Source organism: Hyperolius riggenbachi, chromosome 2 (assembly GCF_040937935.1).
Source record: "Hyperolius riggenbachi isolate aHypRig1 chromosome 2, aHypRig1.pri, whole genome shotgun sequence".
NCBI classification, from domain to species: domain Eukaryota; kingdom Metazoa; phylum Chordata; class Amphibia; order Anura; family Hyperoliidae; genus Hyperolius; species Hyperolius riggenbachi.
In genome coordinates this window covers 393,289,287-393,309,790 of record NC_090647.1, presented here as the reverse complement: position 1 = coordinate 393,309,790, position 20,504 = coordinate 393,289,287, and the positions used below count along the sequence as shown (strand labels likewise).

Genomic DNA, 20,504 nt, shown 5'->3' with positions numbered 1-20,504 from the left:
ATCATCCAAGCAAAGTCAGTGGACTCCATGCAGTTTGCTAATTTAATATCAAAACAACATGTTTTTATTTTATTTTTATTTTTTTTTTAAACTACATTGCAAGTAATTTATATTATTGTTGATGCAATGTAAACCAATCACCATTGTTGTAAAATAAAATAAAACTGCATTGGAAATAATCAAAAGGATATCATTAGAGCAGGGTATATCCCCCAAAAAAAACATTATCTATGAGAGAGGGGTCACTTTTTTATTTTTATTTTATTTATTATTTTTTTTAACCTGCTCATTACTGTCCTACGCTGGGAACCATAAACACCAGTCATCCATTGGAATAATAAAATGTATGGCTATTATCAATGTATATATGTGTTTCTGTTTAACAATAAAGGTATACATATCTGTCAGGACTTACAAATGGGAGACATAGATTACCAGTTTATGACATGTACTGTTTATACTGTGTCTGATATTCTAATACCGACTCATATTTGATCTATCTATCAATTCCGGGCTTATTTCTAGTGTCCCATTATCATGTCCTGAGGAAACAATACAGTATTGTAAGGGGAAAAGTCCCCAAGAAACTATGAACAGAAACAGATATATGTCTATTCATTCATCTGACAACATACATAAACTGTTAGGTGTAGCATTGCCACCTATGCTAGAACAACATTGTCTTGCAAACTACAACCACACGGTTTTGTTTTGTTTTCAAAACCAGACAAACATAGTGGCCACAACAACTATAATATACAACATACAGTATACAGATACTACAATAGTCAGTACACTAAAATCACAATACATATATGCTTTCTCATATGTGGCTGGATGGTGTAATGGCTAAGGGCTCTGCCTCTGACGCAGGCGACCAGGGTTCGAATCTCAGCTCTGCCCGTTCAATAAGCCAGCACCCATGCAGTAGGAGACCCTAGGCAAGTCTCCCCAACACTGCTACTGTCCATAGAGCGCGCCCCAGTGGCTGCAGCTCTGGCGCTTTGAGTCCGCCAGGAGAAAAGCGCTATATAAATGTTACTTATCTTTATCTATCATATTCTTTACAGAGATATGAGAATTACATATCCAACCTAGTAGGCCCAAAATAAAATTGTGGACATACTGAAAATATATAATTTTAAATGGGAAAGCAGATATGATACCCAATACCAAAAAGTTGACATTATGTTCAATCAATACATTTCATGAAATAACCATTTACCTTTACTCCCTAATATACATACAAAACAATCTTTGCAAAATGATGAACAATAAAACATATACTTACAAATATACTTACTTATCCTGTAAAAGAAAAAAATGCTTAGATAACAAAACTTACTCAATGCTATGTGCAGATAAAATATATATGTATATACACAAAGAGTGGAATTCTACTCAAATCTCAGTCCTATGTGAAAGCAATTAAACCAAAAAACCAAAGAAAGAAGAAATATATATATATATATATATATCTCTTAAGGCAGAAGACATTTTAGGCAGCTGGTAAATAGTGTGTCTAAAAATAAACACAAGCAGAAAGAAAATTTGGTCTAAGCAAAGAAATGACAACTGGTCAGAAAAAACAAAAGAAAAACAACGTGAAGTGTTAACCTCTTAAAGAAAAAAAAAAATACCAGCTTGTCAAGTAAACTCCGTTCAATGCTTTCCAACACAGATGAAATCAGAGTAGAATCTTAGTTCAGACAAAGAAAAAGAATGTTGCTTACAGATAAAAACCTGTCAATTTTCCATATTCAAGAGAACAGGCAGGTGCGAGCACCCATGCAATCAACACAATAGTGAAAGAAAATACATATATGCACAGTCACATATTACAAAGTGTTAATAGTGGAAAGAAAAAAGCATTAGTAATTTAGAAGCAAGAAAAAGATTCAACAAAATATCATATATGTACTTTAAAGCATTTCCTACATATGTCTCCCAGAGACCCGTGGCACAATATATATATATATGTATATCCATTACTGGGTGCTACCTAAGCACACCTTTACAATTTTCTACATATGTCTCCCAGAGACTCCTAGACATAAAAATATATATTTTCCGCAGGGTGCCCATTCAGCACACCTTCGCAAATTGTCCTCACTGGGTGCTCCCACAGCACACCTTAAATTTAGGGTTCGTTACTAAAGACACAGGGAGCTATGTGGGGACACTGATGTGAGCAGTCAGAAAAGATTTTCTACTTACCCATATTCAGCCTTTCCACTTAGATCTCCCTTCTTATTATCTCACTTCATGACACCAAGAAATGTAAGAGTCTATCTCAATACATTCAAAACCAATTGCTTTCAGTACATATATAATACATGTTTTCAGGCCTGGAGTAAAGGATCACAATTGACAATAGAGTGTCTAATAGTGAAGGTTTACTAACACGTAAAATAAGTTACACAGCTTTTATACATTCCAGTGCTAGAGCTTACGTGACAGCTAAAAATACAAAACACAGTGCATTACCATAGTAGATCACTAGTCAGTGTCTCTAATGTCAGCTAGTTCCTTGGGAATCAGCTGTCTACTCAAATCCCCTTGTCACCATAATGTATATATATCCAGTAGGAAGTTACACCCTTATACTAAAATACCCTTCTTGGTTTATGCAGAAAACTCTGACTATTAAATAAATCTTATCAATTGCCCTCTGATGTATTTATACATGTTTATTAGATCTCCTCTAAGGCGTCTTTTCTCTAGACTAAATAAACCCAGTTTATCTAACCTTTCTTGGTAAGCGAGACCTTCCATCCCACGTATCTATTTTGTAGCTCGTCTCTGCACCTGCTCTAAAACTGCAATATCTTTTTTGTAATGTGGTGCCCAGAACTGAATTCCATATTCCAGATGTGGCCTTACTAGAGAGTTAAACAGGGGCAATATTATGCTAGCATCTCGAGTTTTTATTTCCCTTTTAATGCATTCCATTTGTTCGCTTTAGCTGCAGCGGCTTGGCATTGAGTACGATTAATGCAGTAAAAACGCAAAATTTTGCACCAAAAAATGCAAACTCGATTCGTGATTTGGGCTCCCAATGTAAACTAGCCCTGACAGATCTGTTAGATTTTTACTGCCTATTGTAAGTGATTACATCATAGGAAAACAGTTATTTATAGTGCATTTTACTCAGGAAGAAATGTACAGTACATGCCATACTGTATGTATGTCCTTTAAAGAGGAACTTTACTGAATATAATGTAATCCATAAAATTGCGTATTTTACACAATATTACTTAATGAATTTTCTGAAATTTAGCACAGATACTGGCCAGGTGCATCACTATAGGATGTATATTTGTTGTAAAATGAGCAGGAGTGTCAGTTGCTCTACTTGTAACAGAAAACTGTTACATACAATATATACAATATACAATAACATTTCTATAGCGTCTCCCATAGGACTCAAAGCGCTTACATCATATCCTAGGCTAAGTATCGCTGAAAGGTCAGGTTTACATAACAAAATATAGCAATATATAAATATAGAAAGTGTTTATGATGCTGAAACCGAGATAATGAATATAAAAATGGGTATCCTGAATATTTTCTTACATTCTACAATATGTCATAACTGTTCCTCTTTAAGGGCCTGTTCTTACAAACAATGGTGGACAGGAGTGTCGAATGTTGCCAAGACACTATGTGCTCCATTGGAGTCAGCAGTTGTGCCGAGCTGTGCGCACCTCTCAGCAATACTGCCTGTTTGTGTTTGTGTATAGGGCCTAAAAGTTTTGTAAGCCAGCTGTAAATAGTTATGTTATCTTCTGCAGGACTGAGTCTGTGGCCGAGAAGATGCTGACTAACTGGTTTGCTTTCCTCCTACACAAGTTTTTAAAGGTAAAGTTATTATATTATGTACTTTGCAAAATGTGCATTTATTCTGTAGACAATATCCAATGCTTGGCCATATAGAATATAAATCCATATCTGACTGGGTTCAGTAGAAGTTTAGTGATATAGCTGTAAGCTCTTCAACTACCTGAGTAAAAAAGTATTTTCAGGGTGGTATACTTTTAGAAAAAAAAAAAAAAACAGTAGTCCAAGAGAATGTTGATAAACATACTGATCACAATTCAAAATCCATGTTAGGATCTTGAAAGATCTGGGGCACACTGGCACACCAAAGTTTGTGGTAAATGGTTGTGACCATAATGGATGTGGGCAGAGCCAGCTGTAATGTAGAACTGTAACTCAAAGCACTGGGCCTGAGTTTCCTCCCAAAACACAGACAAAATGACCCTAAAGGTAAATAGACAACATTTTCCTCCCCCCCAAAAAAACTCGTAATAAGGCAGCCATTTCCTCCAGAAACTACACAACAAAAGCAGCCGCCTTGATGTGGTGGAATGGGAGATTCCCATCATAGATGTGCAGCCAAAAATAATAATTGAAAAAAATGTATGATGCTTTCAATATTGACCAAAAATCTCTTAGGAGTGCCAATAAAGAATTAACAAAGTTCTGAAGGCAAAAGCAAATACTACAACAATAACCCCAAAATACTAAATGAAGCAAACGTTACCCCACATATGAAATACTGCAAATGTTACCCCACATAAGAAATGGACAAAACGTTCTTCCACATATGAAATGCATCAAACATTATCCCACATATGAAATAATCTCGGGTGGTCTAGTAGCCTCCCTCCCCCTTTACATAATGCCCTGGAGGTCTAGAGGTCCCCTCATCCACCTTATAGTATTCCCTAGTGGCCCTGTGGTCCCCCCCCCCCCCCCACCATATAGCTTTCCTGGTAATCTAGGGCCTTCCCATTCAGCTTCTTTGTTGGTCTAGTGGTGCTGCCAACCCATATATTATCCCTGGGGGTGGTCAATGTTAACAGTGTGCTAACCTGTGCCGTTCAGCTAAAGTCACTGCGCTGGACACTGGACACTCACTGGATGCAGATAACTGCAATATAACAATATCAAAAGAGAACACCAATCGCACTTATGATAATGGGGTATATTGTGCAAGGTACTGTATCAATACCAGCAGTGTGCACACCTGTGTCGTGCAGCTTAAGTCACTGCACTGGACACTGGACGCAGATAACTGAGATGTAACAATATCAAAGAGAGCAATCGTACTAATGATGGGGTGCAGGGCCGGATTTTCAACCAGGCACCTCAAGCATCAGCTTAGGGACCCATTCAGAGTCTAAAGGGCCCCATTAGGGTTGCTAAATGTCGACACTAAATTATCCGCACTGCCTGTCCTTTTGGGACAGGCGTCCGCCTAAAACAAAAGAGTTTCTTGCTGTGGTTGTAGTGCTCCTGCGTTCACAGGCTTGTCCCCGGGCGGCTGAGCTAAAAAAAATTGACAGGCTTCTTCTTCTGCCCCTCCTGCCCACCAATCAGCAACTCTCTTTCATTTTGGAGCATCTCTCTGCTTCTGGACAAGACAGGGGGCAGCATTACTGTAGACCTCAACTCCTGATTCCTGCCTGGCAAATCATCCAAGTGCTGTCTACAAAGTGGGGTGGAACTCCAGACAACAGGCCTGCCTGGAGACTCCTAGAGCTGCAGAGAACTTTGTGGAAGCTGTGTGCCTCAGGGAGAAAGAAGCAGAAAGCACAGAGTCTGCTGCACCAGTGACTGTATCACAAACGCAAGTACCTGGGAGATTCCTCTCCACTCTTGAACTGCCCAAATTTTGTTAATCTAGAATAGTCACAGTATTAGTGAGTCAGCATTTTTCAGCTTACTTTTGTAGCTTTAGCTTCTCTAGCAAAACTATTTGCATCTAGAGATTATCTTCAAGTATTTGCCGTATTGCACTGTTATTTCTGATCATTGCACAGATATACACATCAGTGCAGTGAAACTGTTTCACTTTCACTTTCTGTTCCATATTAAAGCATTACTGTTCTGGTGAACTGTTGTGTGTCTGCGTTTCCTTACCACACTGACCTGCTGTTACAGTACCAATAGCAGCAGTGTGCACACCTGTGCCGTGCAGCTAAAGTCTCTGCACTGGACACTAGACACTCACTGAGGGCAGAGAACTGCAATATAACAATACCGAAAGAGAACACCAATTGCTCTTATGGTGATGGTGTGTATTGTGCAAGGTGCCGTACCAATACTAGCGGCATGCACACCTGTGCCACGCAGCTTAAGTCCAGTGTTGCCAACCTTTCACGTTATATTTTACTGACAAATACCTAAAAATTTACTGACAAAAGCCGCTGCACTGCGCCGGAAAAATTGGCGTGGTCACGCAACATAATGTGGGCGTGGTCATGGGTGGGGCTAAATATACATGATTTTAGTATTGCTGTAAAAGGTCTGCCAGGGAAGTTTGAGCTCTGCCATAGTGTTTTCCCCCCTTCCCCCAAAATACATGTAATCTTACAGCATTTCACCAAAAATCCACGTAATCTGGCAGAGGTTCTTCCAAAATACAGATAATATGGCAGTGGTTCCCAAAAAATAGATGTAATCTGGCAGCAGCGATTCCCCCAACATACACATAATCTGGCAGCAGTTCCCCAAAATACATTTAATCTGACAGCAGTGGTTCCCAAAAAATAGGTAGCCCCAGGTCTATAGGTGTCCCCAGAATAGGTGGCCAGGGGTATAGATGTCCCCAGAGCAGGTAGCCAGGGGTATATGTGCCCAGTATATGGACAGGGGTACAGGGCAGGTTCTAGACTGGCACATATGAGGGAGGAGTCAAATGGGTAGGGGGCAACATGTTCGAGGAAAGCGCAACGTGGCGACGAATATGGGCATGGAAAGTAAATGCACATAATGAGAGACAGCGTTTCACCAGTAAATGCACATAAGAGACAGCCTTTCACCAGTAAATGCAAGTAAAGACAGACAGCTTTTCACCAGTAAATGCACGTAATGAGAGACCGCTTTTCACCAGTAAATGCACGTAATGAGAGACAGCTTTTCACCAGTAAATGCACATAATAAGAGACAGCTTTTGACCAGTAAATCCACATAATTAGAGACAGCTTTTCACCAGTAAATGCACATAAGGCAGCTTTTCACCAGTAAATACACATAATAAGAGACAGCTTTTTACCAGTAAATGCACATAAGAGACAGCTTTTCACCAGTAAATGCACATAATAAGAGACAGCTTTTCACCAGTAAATGCACATAATGGCAAACAGCCAGCGTCCTCAGTATATGTAGCCAGGGATATATGTGCCCAGTATATGTAGCCAGAGGTATATGTCCCAGTATATGTAGGCAGGGACAGATGTGCCCAGTATATGTAGCCAGAGGTATATGTCCCCAGTATATGTAGCCAGGGGTATATGTGCCCAGTATATGTAGGCAGGGGTATATGTCCCTCTCCCTCGCTCGCTCTCCCCTCCTGAACTAAATGATGAGTGGCTGGCAGGCGACAGCGAGCGGAACTTACCTGCGTCTCGTTGCCGGCGCGGGATGATTTGCCGCTACTGTGGTCTGCTCCAAACCAGAGCAGCAGAACTTCCGGCGCTTGGAGCGAGACAGAAGGTAAGTCCCGCCCGCTGCCAAACGCCACTCAGCACTTAGTCCAGGAGGGGACAGGGAGGGAGGGAGAGCACTAACGTGAGGGAAGGGGGGGGGATTGCTCTCCTTCTCCACCGCTGCCCACAGCTCTTCCTCCACTGCGCTGCTGTCCTCCTGCAACAGGGCGGGTGGCCAACTGGCCGCCCTTACGGACGCTGCTGAATTGCTTACAGGCGGTTGGCAACACTGCTTAAGTCACTGCACTGGACACTCTCTGGACGCAAAGATCTGTGCTATAACAGTACCAAAAGAGAACACCAATCGCACTTATGATGATGCAGTGTATTGTAAAAGGTACCATACTAATACTACTGGACACTAGATCCAGAGAACTGCAATATAACAATATCAAAAAAGAACAACAATCACACTTATGATGATGGTGTGTATTGTGCAAGGTACTGTAACAGTGTGCACACCTGTGCCATGCAGCAAAAGTCACTGCACTGGACCCTCACTGGATGCGATATAACAATATAAAAAAAACAATCACACTTATGATGATGGGGTGTATTGGAATGTATTGGGCAGCACGGTGGCGTAGTGGATAGCGCTCTCGTCTTGCAGCGCTGGGTCCCTGGTTCGAATCCAGTCAGGACAACATCTGCAAGGAGTTTGTATGTTCTCTCCGTGTCTGCATGGGTTTCCTCCGGGCACTCCAGTTTCCTCTCACACCCCAAAAACATACCGATGAGATAAGTGAATTGCTTCCCCCTAAATTGGTAGGGACTAAATTGTGAGTCCCTCTAAGGGACAGTTAGTGACAAGACAATATACTCTGTACAGCGCTGCGTAATATGTCGGCGCTATATAAATACTTAAAATAAATAATATAAAATATTGTGTAAGGTAGTGTCCCAATACTAGCAGTGTGCACACCTGTGCCGTGCAGCTACAGTCACTGCACTTGAGACTCACTGGACGCAAAGAATAAGAATATCAAAAGAGAATAGCAATTGCACTTATGATGATGGGGTGTATTGTGCAAAGTACTGTACCAATACTAACAGTGTGCACACCTGTACTGTGCAGCTAAAAATCACTGCACCCGGACACTGGATACTCACTGGATACAGAGAACTGCAATGCAACAATATCAAAAGGTGGCTGGATGGTGTAATTGTTAAGGGCTCTGCCTCTGACACGGGAGACCAGAGTTCGAATCTCGGCTCTGCCTGTTCAGTAAGCCAGCACCTATTCAGTAGGAGACCTTTGGCAAGTCTCCCTAACACTGCTGCTGCCTATAGAGTGCGCCCTAGTGGCTGCTGCTCTGGCGCTTTGAGTCCGCCAGGAGAAAAGCGCGATATAAATGTTATTTGTCTTGTCTTTGTCAAAAGAGAATTACAATCGCACTTATGGTGATGGGGTGTATTGTGCAAGCTACAGTGCCAATTGTAGCAGTGTGCACTCCTGTTCCATGCAGCAAAAGTCACTGCACTTTACACTCACTGGACGCAGAGAACTGCGATATAACAAGATCAAATAGAACTATCACACTTATGATGATGGGGTGTATTGTGCAAGGTACTGTACGAATACTAACAGTGTTCACACCTGTGCTGTGCAGCTGAAGTCACTGCACTGGACACTTACTGGATGCAGAAAACAGCAATATAAAAATTATAGATGGCCCAAACATCAGATTTTGGATTTACAAAACGCAAACACGAACTTGCGCAAAAGTTCGAGTTTGCACGATCCTGGTGAACCGCCAAAGACTTCAATGGGCAGGCAAATTTTAAAAAAGAGGGACTATTTCTGGCCACAATAGTGACAGAAAAGTTGTTTAAAGAGGTCTAACACCTGGAGGGGGGAATGCTGAAGTGGGATACAATTTTAAGCAACAGGTTTTTTTATAAAAAAAAAAAAAAAAAAAAAAATATTTGTAAAAAAAAATATAAACATGAGGGGAGCGATCAGACCCCACGAACAGAGAGCTCTGTTGGTGGGGAGAAAAGGGGGGGGGGGAATCACTTGTGTGCTGTGTTGTGCGGCCCTGCAGCTTGGCCTTAAAGCTGCAGTGGCCTATTTTACTAAAAATGACCTGGTCACTAGGGGGGTTTAGCACTGCGGTCCTCAAGAGGTTAAGACACCTTGCGTGTGTATACATCGATCAGGTAGTGTAACTAGTGTACTGCTTCACACTGACAGACCAAACTCACTGCCACAAAGGGTTGTGATTAGTTGACACTCTCAGGACATAAAATGTCAGTCCTCTCGGCAGCAATGTTTAACCTCGATTCACTAAAGGGTGAGTGGTAGCACCCTAGTGAAGAGGCACTTAGATGCGAAAACGGCTGCTTCACGCACTAATATGCGCGCAAGCGCTCCCACGTGCAAAGTTTAGTGCAGAGCGGTGCGCCGATAACGTCACACCGGCCAAGAGGACGGTGCAACGTTTCGCGTGCACCGGTGCAACATTATCGGTGCACCGCGTGGCGATAAACTTTGCGCGCGATCGGTAAGAGCTTTAGACATGCAAACTACTTAGCACCCTAGTTTGCACGTCGAAAGCTGTTAGGCGTGTTAACTATGTTAGCACGCCTTTGTGAATCACGCCCTTCGAGTAGTGATGCCCGTGCTCGTGCGCACATTGGCGAGGGTGCAGGCGATGGCGATTTTCCAGCCCATATGGTCGGGCTGAGGTACTTCAATGACAGAACAACAGTGACTGTCCAGCTGATTGAATTTGGTCTGTCCACAATGAAGCAACAACCTTATTATCTTGGGTGTGCCCCCACCACACTCATATAGGTCATTGCTTCATTGTGATACGCATGCCCCTTCACTGTGACAAGGTAACTATCATGAAGGAAAATTGACATATGTACAGTGGTTTGCAAAAGTATTCAGACCCCTTGAAGTTTTCCACATTTTGTCATATTACTGCCACAAACATGAATCAATTTTATTGCAATCCCACGTGAAAGACCAATACACAGTGGTGTACACGTAAGAAATGGAACGAATATCATACATGATTCCAAACAGGGGCGTAGCTACAAATCAATGGGCCCCATAGCAAATTTTGTGGTTGGGCCCCCCCCCCATAACCAACCCCACCCCCTTCTTCCCCAGTACTGTACATACTGGAGGAAGCAGAGATCAAAACACACTGCAGCTAGTTTACTCTCAGTACAGGCTCAGAGTAACCGCTTATATCCCACCACTGCCACCAATTATGTCAAGAACCGGCCCGCGGTACACCTGCCTATACGGTTCCCGATTGCGGGTTTGACCAGATCAAGCGGGGAGCCGCCTTATTTAAGCTAAAAACAAATCTGGAACCCCTCAAACACTTCTCACTGCCACCACTAGCTGTTGCTAGACACGTCCACTCAGCTGTCGAGTGCTCAACACGCAATCTGGGTTTTCATATTCGGGTCAGCTTTGCGCTTTAGGCCGAATACGGGAATGCCACGCACACACACACACAGTACAGTTGCACAATCAGGCACTAACACGGCACAATCAGGCACTGACTTGTAATGCAAATTACACTGTCGTGCAGCAAAACCACTAACAGTCGTTCCGAACGATACTGTTAGCCACTCTGCTGTCGAGCGCAAAAGTGCCCATACACACAATGCAATTACAATCTCATACGGTAGTGTTGCCCAAACATACAATCAGGCATGGACTTATACCCAATATCAGTGAAGAGGCGGCACACAAAAGGCTTGCTAGTTAAAGCATATATTGGTGGTGGAGCAGCACTACATGTTACGAACCTTCACGGTTCTTCATCAGGTGTAAGAGGACGGTGCAACGTTTCGCGTGCACCGGTGCAACATTATCGGTGCACCGCGTGGCGATAAACTTTGCGCGCGATCGGTAAGAGCTTTAGACATGCAAACTACTTAGCACCCTAGTTTGCACGTCGAAAGCTGTTAGGCGTGTTAACTATGTTAGCACGCCTTTGTGAATCACGCCCTTCGAGTAGTGATGCCCGTGCTCGTGCGCACATTGGCGAGGGTGCAGGCGATGGCGATTTTCCAGCCCATATGGTCGGGCTGAGGTACTTCAATGACAGAACAACAGTGACTGTCCAGCTGATTGAATTTGGTCTGTCCACAATGAAGCAACAACCTTATTATCTTGGGTGTGCCCCCACCACACTCATATAGGTCATTGCTTCATTGTGATACGCATGCCCCTTCACTGTGACAAGGTAACTATCATGAAGGAAAATTGACATATGTACAGTGGTTTGCAAAAGTATTCAGACCCCTTGAAGTTTTCCACATTTTGTCATATTACTGCCACAAACATGAATCAATTTTATTGCAATCCCACGTGAAAGACCAATACACAGTGGTGTACACGTAAGAAATGGAACGAATATCATACATGATTCCAAACAGGGGCGTAGCTACAAATCAATGGGCCCCATAGCAAAGTTTGTGGTTGGGCCCCCCCCCCATAACCAACCCCACCCCCTTCTTCCCCAGTACTGTACATACTGGAGGAAGCAGAGATCAAAACACACTGCAGCTAGTTTACTCTCAGTACAGGCTCAGAGTAACCGCTTATATCCCACCACTGCCACCAATTATGTCAAGAACCGGCCCGCGGTACGCCTGCGTATACGGTTCCCGATTGCGGGTTTGACCAGATCAAGCGGGGAGCCGCCTTATTTAAGCTAAAAACAAATCTGGAACCCCTCAAACACTTCTCACTGCCACCACTAGCTGTTGCTAGACACGTCCACTCAGCTGTCGAGTGCTCAACACGCAATCTGGGTTTTCATATTCGGGTCAGCTTTGCGCTTCAGGCCGAATACGGGAATGCCACGCACACACACACACAGTACAGTTGCACAATCAGGCACTAACACGGCACAATCAGGCACTGACTTGTAATGCAAATTACACTGTCGTGCAGCAAAACCACTAACAGTCGTTCCGAACGATACTGTTAGCCACTCTGCTGTCGAGCGCAAAAGTGCCCATACACACAATGCAATTACAATCTCATACGGTAGTGTTGCCCAAACATACAATCAGGCATGGACTTATACCCAGTTACACTTCAGTCTCTTCTAGGCTATGAGTGTTAGCTTAGTACAGCAGAAGTCAAACTTATTAAATATCGATTTAATATTCCAGGAAAAAAAAGTGGAACAATGCAGAAAATAATATATACAAAAGATTTACAAAAGCAGTAAAAGTTACAAAATAAAAGTTGCAAGGATAAAAGTTACAAAGATACACACAAGACAAGTTGCAAAAATAAAGGGAAAACGTTACCAGCATATCGATCTGAGCGTCGTTTGCGGGAGGACGCTACTTCTGGTCAGGAACCAGGTTAGTCCTAGCAATGTGCTATCTCCAAAGACTACAAGTTGTGACTATCCTAGCTGCTGTTTTATAGCCCAATTTGGGGCCCCGGGCAATGGATGTTCTGTCCCACAATCTAATGCAATTTCCCCAAAGTGTGACATCACCGTCTGCCGAGCCACATCTGGGCTAGCTGTGACATGCAAATGTCAGAGATTTCAACATTCCATACCTCTAATTCCCACAGGCAAAAATTGTATCTTGAGAACAACAAGTATCCTGTTTACACGTACAGATTTCAAAGCAATTCCACTTCCAGCCCACTATTCAGACTAAGAGGTAGCCGACCACCTGTGTAGGCTTCAACCTTGTCGGGTAATTGTCTAAGTAAGTGTTTTCTTGCTAGTGGCTAGGTAGACAGTTCCTAATTACTCATATACTGTAAATATATCACTGAGAGATCAAACTTGCTTCAAAAATGCTGTATTGTTGCACAAAACAAACAATTACACCCAATACAAAAGATCCCCCAGTATTGCACAACCCTGTAAAAAGGAGCCCTGGTTACCCCCTTGTTCACCTTTTTCCCACATAAACTATTAATCTTCACCCTAATTAACTAAATTCTTTCCCATGCATAAATACCAGTTCAAGTCCTAGATAGCACCTGGATATCCATCCATTATAATGCCAGCAGGGAGGTCATTTGCATGTCAGTTGTATTACAGTTCACTGCGGGTACCTTTAACATCAAGCACCGTGGGTATGGTATAGGGGTTCATACCACCAGTCCTCCAAGGAATAAAACCACATATGTCACCCAGCCAAACCATTGGACTCCTCCCCAGTGCACTTGGGGGGTCCTTTCTATGTGGATTGCCAAAGCCATTCACAGATTGTGGCCCAATTGCAGCCACATTGATCACTCACGTGTCCCATGCCTGCCACGGGCGTCCCCGCATTCAATTCCTTGCTTCTGGCATGGATTGTGTAGTCCACAGAGCTCGTTCTTATTGCCGGCTCCACGCTCCACGCCAAGCCGGCATTGCAGCCGGGGAATGGCAGATCCTTCCGCACTCTCCTCTTACAACGGTGGCCTGGGTGATCCAAACTAGCCAACGCGTTTCATCAAATTCATTTGACTTTTTCAAGGCAAGAACGAAAAACAGAGCTGAGTTGCTAATTACTGTCCAGGTTCCTTTGCCTATTGAATGTGACTGGTCTATTCAATGAAGACAATGGCAGTTCCCTTGCTCTGCCCTGAATGCAAATTTAATCTACATCTACATACAGACTCACATTAGCCGTTTCCTGGAGCCAGGTGACACCTTCCAAAAGCCAGACTAGCTTTTAGCAGACATACATATCTGAGGTAGTACCCAGTAGACAGAAAAATGAAAGAAATATGTTCCTGTATTATCCTTAACATCATCAGCACCCCAATATATCACCACACCTCCTCTGTTAACTTGGTGCAAGGCAGATGATCTTCTCAGATCATCCTGCAAGCGACTACACTGTTGGTTCTGCTTGACGGGACAGCCCACCCGCATTCCCATGATTGCTCCCCTTCCTATGTTGAATAGTGAAGCTATATTGTTGGAGAACTAAGCTCCATCTCAGCAATTTGCCATTGTCCCCAGAAACTCGATGTAATCAACTAAGAGGGTTGTGGTCGGTGACGACCAGTGGCGTAGCTAAGGAGCTGTGGGCCCCGATGCAAGTTTTACAATGGGGCCCCCCAAGCACTCTATACATAGCAATTGATACGGTGCACCAAAACCTGCCAATGGCAACTACAGAGTCAGAGGTGCAAGGAAGGGATGGGAAACAGTTTGTTAATGATTACCACTATTCAAAGTATCTATAGAAGTGATTATTATGAGCACAGGACCAATAAAGAGCTAATACTGTAGTTGAGGGAGGGCCCTTCGGGGCCCCTCTGGCCCAAGGGCCCCGATGCGGTCGCTACCGCTGCACCCCCTATTGCTACGCCCCTGGTGACGACTGTGAATACGCGACCGTAGAGATAGTGCTGCAGCTTTTGTAGAGCCCATACAATTGCCAAGCACTCCTTCTCTATGGTAGCGTAAGCTACCTCCCGGGGTAGCAGCTTCCGACTTAAATACAGAATCGGATGTTCTTCCCCAGTTTGGTTTACCTGGCTTAACACAGCACCTAGGCCAAAGGCTGAGGCGTCTGTCTGGACTACAAACTGTCGGCTGAAGTCTGGCGCTTGCAACACGGGAGGGCTGGCTAGGGCACTCTTCAGAGCTGTGAATGACTGTTCACATTCTGGCGTCCAGAGAATCTGCTTGGGCAGCTTCTTTTTTGTAGAGGTGGGCCGAACGGTTCGCCGGCGAACGGTTCCAGGCGAACTTCGGGTGGTTCGCCTTCGCAGGCGAAGGCGAACTTTCCCGGAAGTTCGATTCGCCCCATAATGCTCTATGAGGGTCAACTTTGACCCTCTGCATCACAGTCAGCAGGCGCATTGTAGCCAATCAGGCTACGCTAAGCCCTGGAGCCCCACCCCCCCTTATATAAGGCAGGCTCCGGCGGCCATTAGCCTCACTCGTGTGCCTGCTAGAGACAGAATAGGGACAGCTGCTGCAGACTTGTTCTTCTAGGGACAGATTAGTCAGGCTCTTGCCTTCTTAGCTTGCTTAGCTGAATCTTATTGCTATAATAGCACCCCAGAAAAGCTCTTTTCAGAGCTCATCCTGCTGTGATCATTTTTTTTTTCTGTGTTAGAAACTGACACTTGTGTGTTTAGACAGCATTGCTAATTCATACTGTGTGTCCCACTGGCACTGCCAGCAGCAGCAGCACATTCAGTGACTACCTGTGTGTGTGAGACACTTGTGTTTTTTAGACAGCATTGCTAATTCATACTGTGTGTCCCACTGGCACTGCCAGCAGCAGCAGCAGCAGCACATTCAGTGACTACTACCTGTGTGTGTGATACACTTGTGTTGCTTAGACAGCATTGCTAATTCATAATGTGTGTGTGTACCACTGCCAGCAGCCCACCAGCATTCAGCAGCGCATTCAGTGACACCTGTGTGTGTGACAGGGAGCTGCACATTGTACTACCTATCCAGTACTGCATTTACCTACTACTAGTACCTGTTGTGTTTAGTTAACCCACCTCATCACTGCATACACCTACGTTTGTGTTGAGTGAACCCACCTTGCTGCACATAACTACCTTTTGTGTTGAGTGAACTTGCGTCACTGCATATAACTACCTTTTAAGTTGAGTGAACTCACCTCACTGCATATCTACCTTTTCTGTAGAGTGAACTCACCTCACTGCACACTACCTTTGGGTTGAGTGAACTCAGCTGACTGCATATAGCTACCTTTTGTGTTCAGTGAACTCACCTCACTGCATATATAACTACCTTTGGGTTGAGTGAACTCACCTCACTGCACATAGCTACCTTCTGTGTTCAGTGAACTCACCTCACTGCATATATAACTACCTTTGGGTTGAGTGAACTCACCTCACTGCACATAGCTACCTTCTGTGTTCAGTGAACTCACCTGACTGCATATATAACTACCTTTGGGTTGAGTGAACTCACCTCACTGCACATAGCTACCTTCTGTGTTCAGTGAACTCACCTGACTGCATATATAACTACCTTTGGGTTGAGTGAACTCACCTCACTGCACATAGCTACCTTCTGTGTTCAGTGAACTCACCTGACTGCATATATAACTACCTTTAGGTTGAGTGAACTCACCTCACTGCACATAGCTACCTTCTGTGTTCAGTGAACTCACCTCACTGCATATATAACTACCTTTGGGTTGAGTGAACTCACCTCACTGCACATAGCTACCTTCTGTGTTCAGTGAACTCACCTCACTGCATATATAACTACCTTTGGGTTGAGTGAACTCACCTCACTGCACATAGCTACCTTCTGTGTTCAGTGAACTCACCTCACTGCATATATAACTACCTTTGGGTTGAGTGAACTCACCTCACTGCGCATAGCTACCTTCTGTGTTCAGTGAACTCACCTCACTGCATGTATAACTACCTTTGGGTTGAGTGAACTCACCTCACTGCGCATAGCTACCTTCTGTGTTCAGTGAACTCACCTCACTGCATATATAACTACCTTTGTGTTGAGTGAACTCACCTCACTGCACATAGCTACCTTCTGTGTTCAGTGAACTCACCTCACTGCATATATAACTACCTTTGGGTTGAGTGAACTCACCTCACTGCACATAGCTACCTTCTGTGTTCAGTGAACTCACCTCACTGCATATATAACTACTTTTGGGTTGAGTGAACTCACTGCACTGCACATAGCTACCTTCTGTGTTCAGTGAACTCACCTCACTGCATATATAACTACCTTTGGGTTGAGTGAACTCACCTCACTGCATATACCTAGCTTCCCCCCGAGATGGACAAAATGGACAAACCAGGTAGAGGAAGAGGTAGAGGCAGACCCAGAGGAAGGCCACCTGGCACTGGCAGGTCTGTGCAAGGTGGTATTGCTGTGATTTCGTGCGGACCTTGCCCAAAGTACAGTGAATTAAACACACTTAACTGACCTTATACAAGACCCCTAAAATATAACTTTAAATTTATTGCATTAAAACATTTCTTTGTTGCATTTGATATTCATGATTGGAATCACATTAACCTAGTTGGGTAGTTTCGAGGAAAAATATTCGATTTGAAAGAGACCAATCTGTATTTGATAGTCTATTTTTTTCTATCCCAATACTAGGCACTGAATTCGTATGTGCTGAGTCACTTCTAAATAAAGAAAAACCCTCCACCTAAAACCGACATGTTTCGGCTCCTTAAAAAGAGAGCCGTCGTCAGGGCTACAGTACTAAAGGGCTTAGGGTGCAAAGTGCATAGTAGAAAGTACACACAGCTATCTACAAATACATAATCATGAAAAACAAAAAATGGGAGCTGTGCTCCCTAGCAAGGTCAGCACAGCTCCCATTTTTTGTTTTGTTATGAAACATGTCTGTTTTAGGTGGAGGGTTTTTCTTTATTTAGAAGTGACTCAGCACCATGAATATCAAATGCAACAAAAAAAATTTTTAATGCAATAAATTAAAAGTTATATTTTAGGTGGTCTTGTATAAGGTCGGTTAAGTGTGTTTAATTTAATAAATCAGATTTGTGTAATGTCCAAAGTACAGTGTTCAGAAGAAGGCACGTGCCATCACTTCCCAAAATTGTGAGGACGTGCTTGAGTATTTAACACAGAACACCTCATCTCCCGCAGCCACCAGCGCTACGACAAGTGCCACATCCGCTGCATTTGACACTTCGCAGGAGTTATTTGGTGGTGGTGGTGGTGAAATCACTGATTCACAGCCACTACTACAACATCAAGAAGAAGGCGCAGGTACACCACCTCATACGTCTGAGTTAGGTGGCGATAGTATGGACGTAATGTGTGAGGAGGGGCATGATGATCCACCTGAAGTTGGTGCAGTTGAGGAGGTGTCTGAGGAAAGCGAAGCTGGGCAGGAGGATAATGATGACGAATATACGGATGTCACGTATGTTCCCAATAGAGGAGAAAACCAGGGGGACAGTTCAGAGGGGGAGCCAGAGAGGAGTAGGAGGAGACCACTCCATGATAGAAGCAGAGGGAGCTCGTCCTCAGAAACAGCTGGGGGCAGTGTTCGGCGCCATGTATCGCCAGCTATGGCCAGCCAGCCAACATGCCCTTCAAGGTCAGCTGTTGATGCCACGTAGTGCCATCACCCCAGGGGGGCTCTGCGGTTTGGAAATATTTTACGGTGTGTGCCTCAGATAGGAGCAAAGCCATCTGTTCTCTCTGCCTCCAAAAATTGAGCCATGGAAAGGCCAACACTCACGTAGGGACAAGTGCCTTACGAAGGCACCTGGAGAAAAAGCACAAACAGCTATGGGAAGAACACCTGAGGAAAAGCAGCACCCCTCAAAAGACAAGCCACCCTCCTTCTCCTCTTCCTCCTTCAAGTGCATCGTCTTCATCTGCTTTCTCCCTTGAACCTTCACAGCCACCCTCCTTCACACCGTCTCTGCCCTTGAGCGGTTCCTGCTCCTCTGCCCACAGCAGTAGCCAGGTGTCCGTGAAGGAAGTCTTTAAGGGGAAGAAGCCAATTTCGGCCAGTCACCCTCTTGCCCGGCGTCTGACAGCTGGTGTGGCGGAACTATTAGCTCGCCAGTTATTACCATACAAGCTGGTGGAGTCAGAGGCTTTCCGTAAATTTGTGGCCATTGGGACACCGCAGTGGAAGATACCAGGCCGCACTTATTTTTCACGAAAGGCCATACCCAAACTGTACCATGCAGTTCAGAGGCAAGTGGTGTCATCTATTGCAAAGAACGTTGGGTCAAGGGTCCACCTGACCACGGATGCCCGGTCTGCCAAGCACGGGCAGGGCCGCTACATTACGTACACAGCCCATTGGGTCAACCTGGTGACCGATGGCAGCAAGCAGGGAGTACGTGGCTGTGCAGCGGACCGACTTGTCACACCTCCACGGCTTGCAGGCAGGCCTCCTACCACCTCCTCTCCTTCTCCTCCAGCTACATCCTCTTCACTGTCAACCTCCTCCTCCTCCTTGGCTCCATGTCAGTTGAACTCTAGCGGTGCTGCCATCTCCTCTTCCTCTCCAGCTACACAGCCCCATCTCCCCAGAGCCTACGCTGCATGCCAGGTACGACGGTGTCACGCAATTTTAGACATGTCTTGCCTCAAAGCGGAGATTCACACTGGAGCAGCTCTCCTAACAAACAGGTGGAGCAATGGCTGACCTCGCACCAGCTGGAGATCGGCAACGTGGTGTGTGACAACGGCAGCAATCTCCTTTCCGCTTTGAATTTGGGAAAGCTGACACATGTACCCTGCATGGCACATGTGCTGAATCTGGTCGTGCAAAGATTTGTCTCAAAGTACCCAGGCTTAGAGGACGTTCTGAAGCAGACCAGGAAGTTGTGTGGGCATTTCAGGCGGTCTTATACGGCCATGGCACGGCTTGTGGACATTCAGCGGAAAAACAACTTGCCGGTGAGATGCTTGATATGCGATAGCCCGACTCGCTGGAATTCCACCCTGCTCATGTTCTCTCGCCTGCTAGACCAGGAGAAAGCCGTCACCCAGTACCTGTACAACTACAGTACAATACAATACAATACAATAACATTTGTAAAGCGCTTTTCTCCCATAGGACTCAAAGCGCATAGCTGTGTCTCAGACTAATACAGGGTTGCAGGCTGGGTTGTGTTACAGAGGAGATAGTCAGATGTTCATGAATGTCAGACTGAAGAGGTAGGTTTTCAGTTTAGACTTTAATGCTTCCAGGGATGGAGCTGTCCTGATTGGGTGTGGCAGGGAGTTCCAAAGTGTAGGGGCAGCATGACAAATGGCTCTGTCTCCAAAGGTTTTGAAGTGGACTCTGGGGGTGACCAAGGTGTTATGTCCTTTTGATCTAAGATTGTGGGGGGTGTGATGTAGTTGCAACAAGTCCTTCAGGTATCCAGGGCCCACATTGTGCAAGGATTTGAATGTCAGTAAGCCAATCTTAAACAGAATTCTCCATTTTATCGGTAGCCAGTGGAGTGAGCTCAGGGTTGGTGTTATGTGGCAATGGCGGGGTTGGCTCGTTAACAGCCTTGCGGCGGCATTCTGTACTAATTGCAGG

The 20,504-nt window shown here is 44.5% G+C and overlaps 1 protein-coding gene across 13 annotated transcripts in view; it reads left to right on the top strand.

The window, feature by feature from the left end:
• PLXNA2 (plexin A2) overlaps positions 1-20,504 on the top strand; it is a 3,799,727-nt gene that overhangs the window by 2,726,946 nt on the left and 1,052,277 nt on the right. For all 13 annotated transcript variants that reach the window (XM_068269767.1, XM_068269773.1, XM_068269774.1 and 10 more), the window contains one exon: positions 3,795-3,861. In XM_068269767.1, coding sequence (XP_068125868.1) covers positions 3,795-3,861 — 67 coding nt within the window. The remainder of the gene's footprint in view (positions 1-3,794; positions 3,862-20,504) is intronic.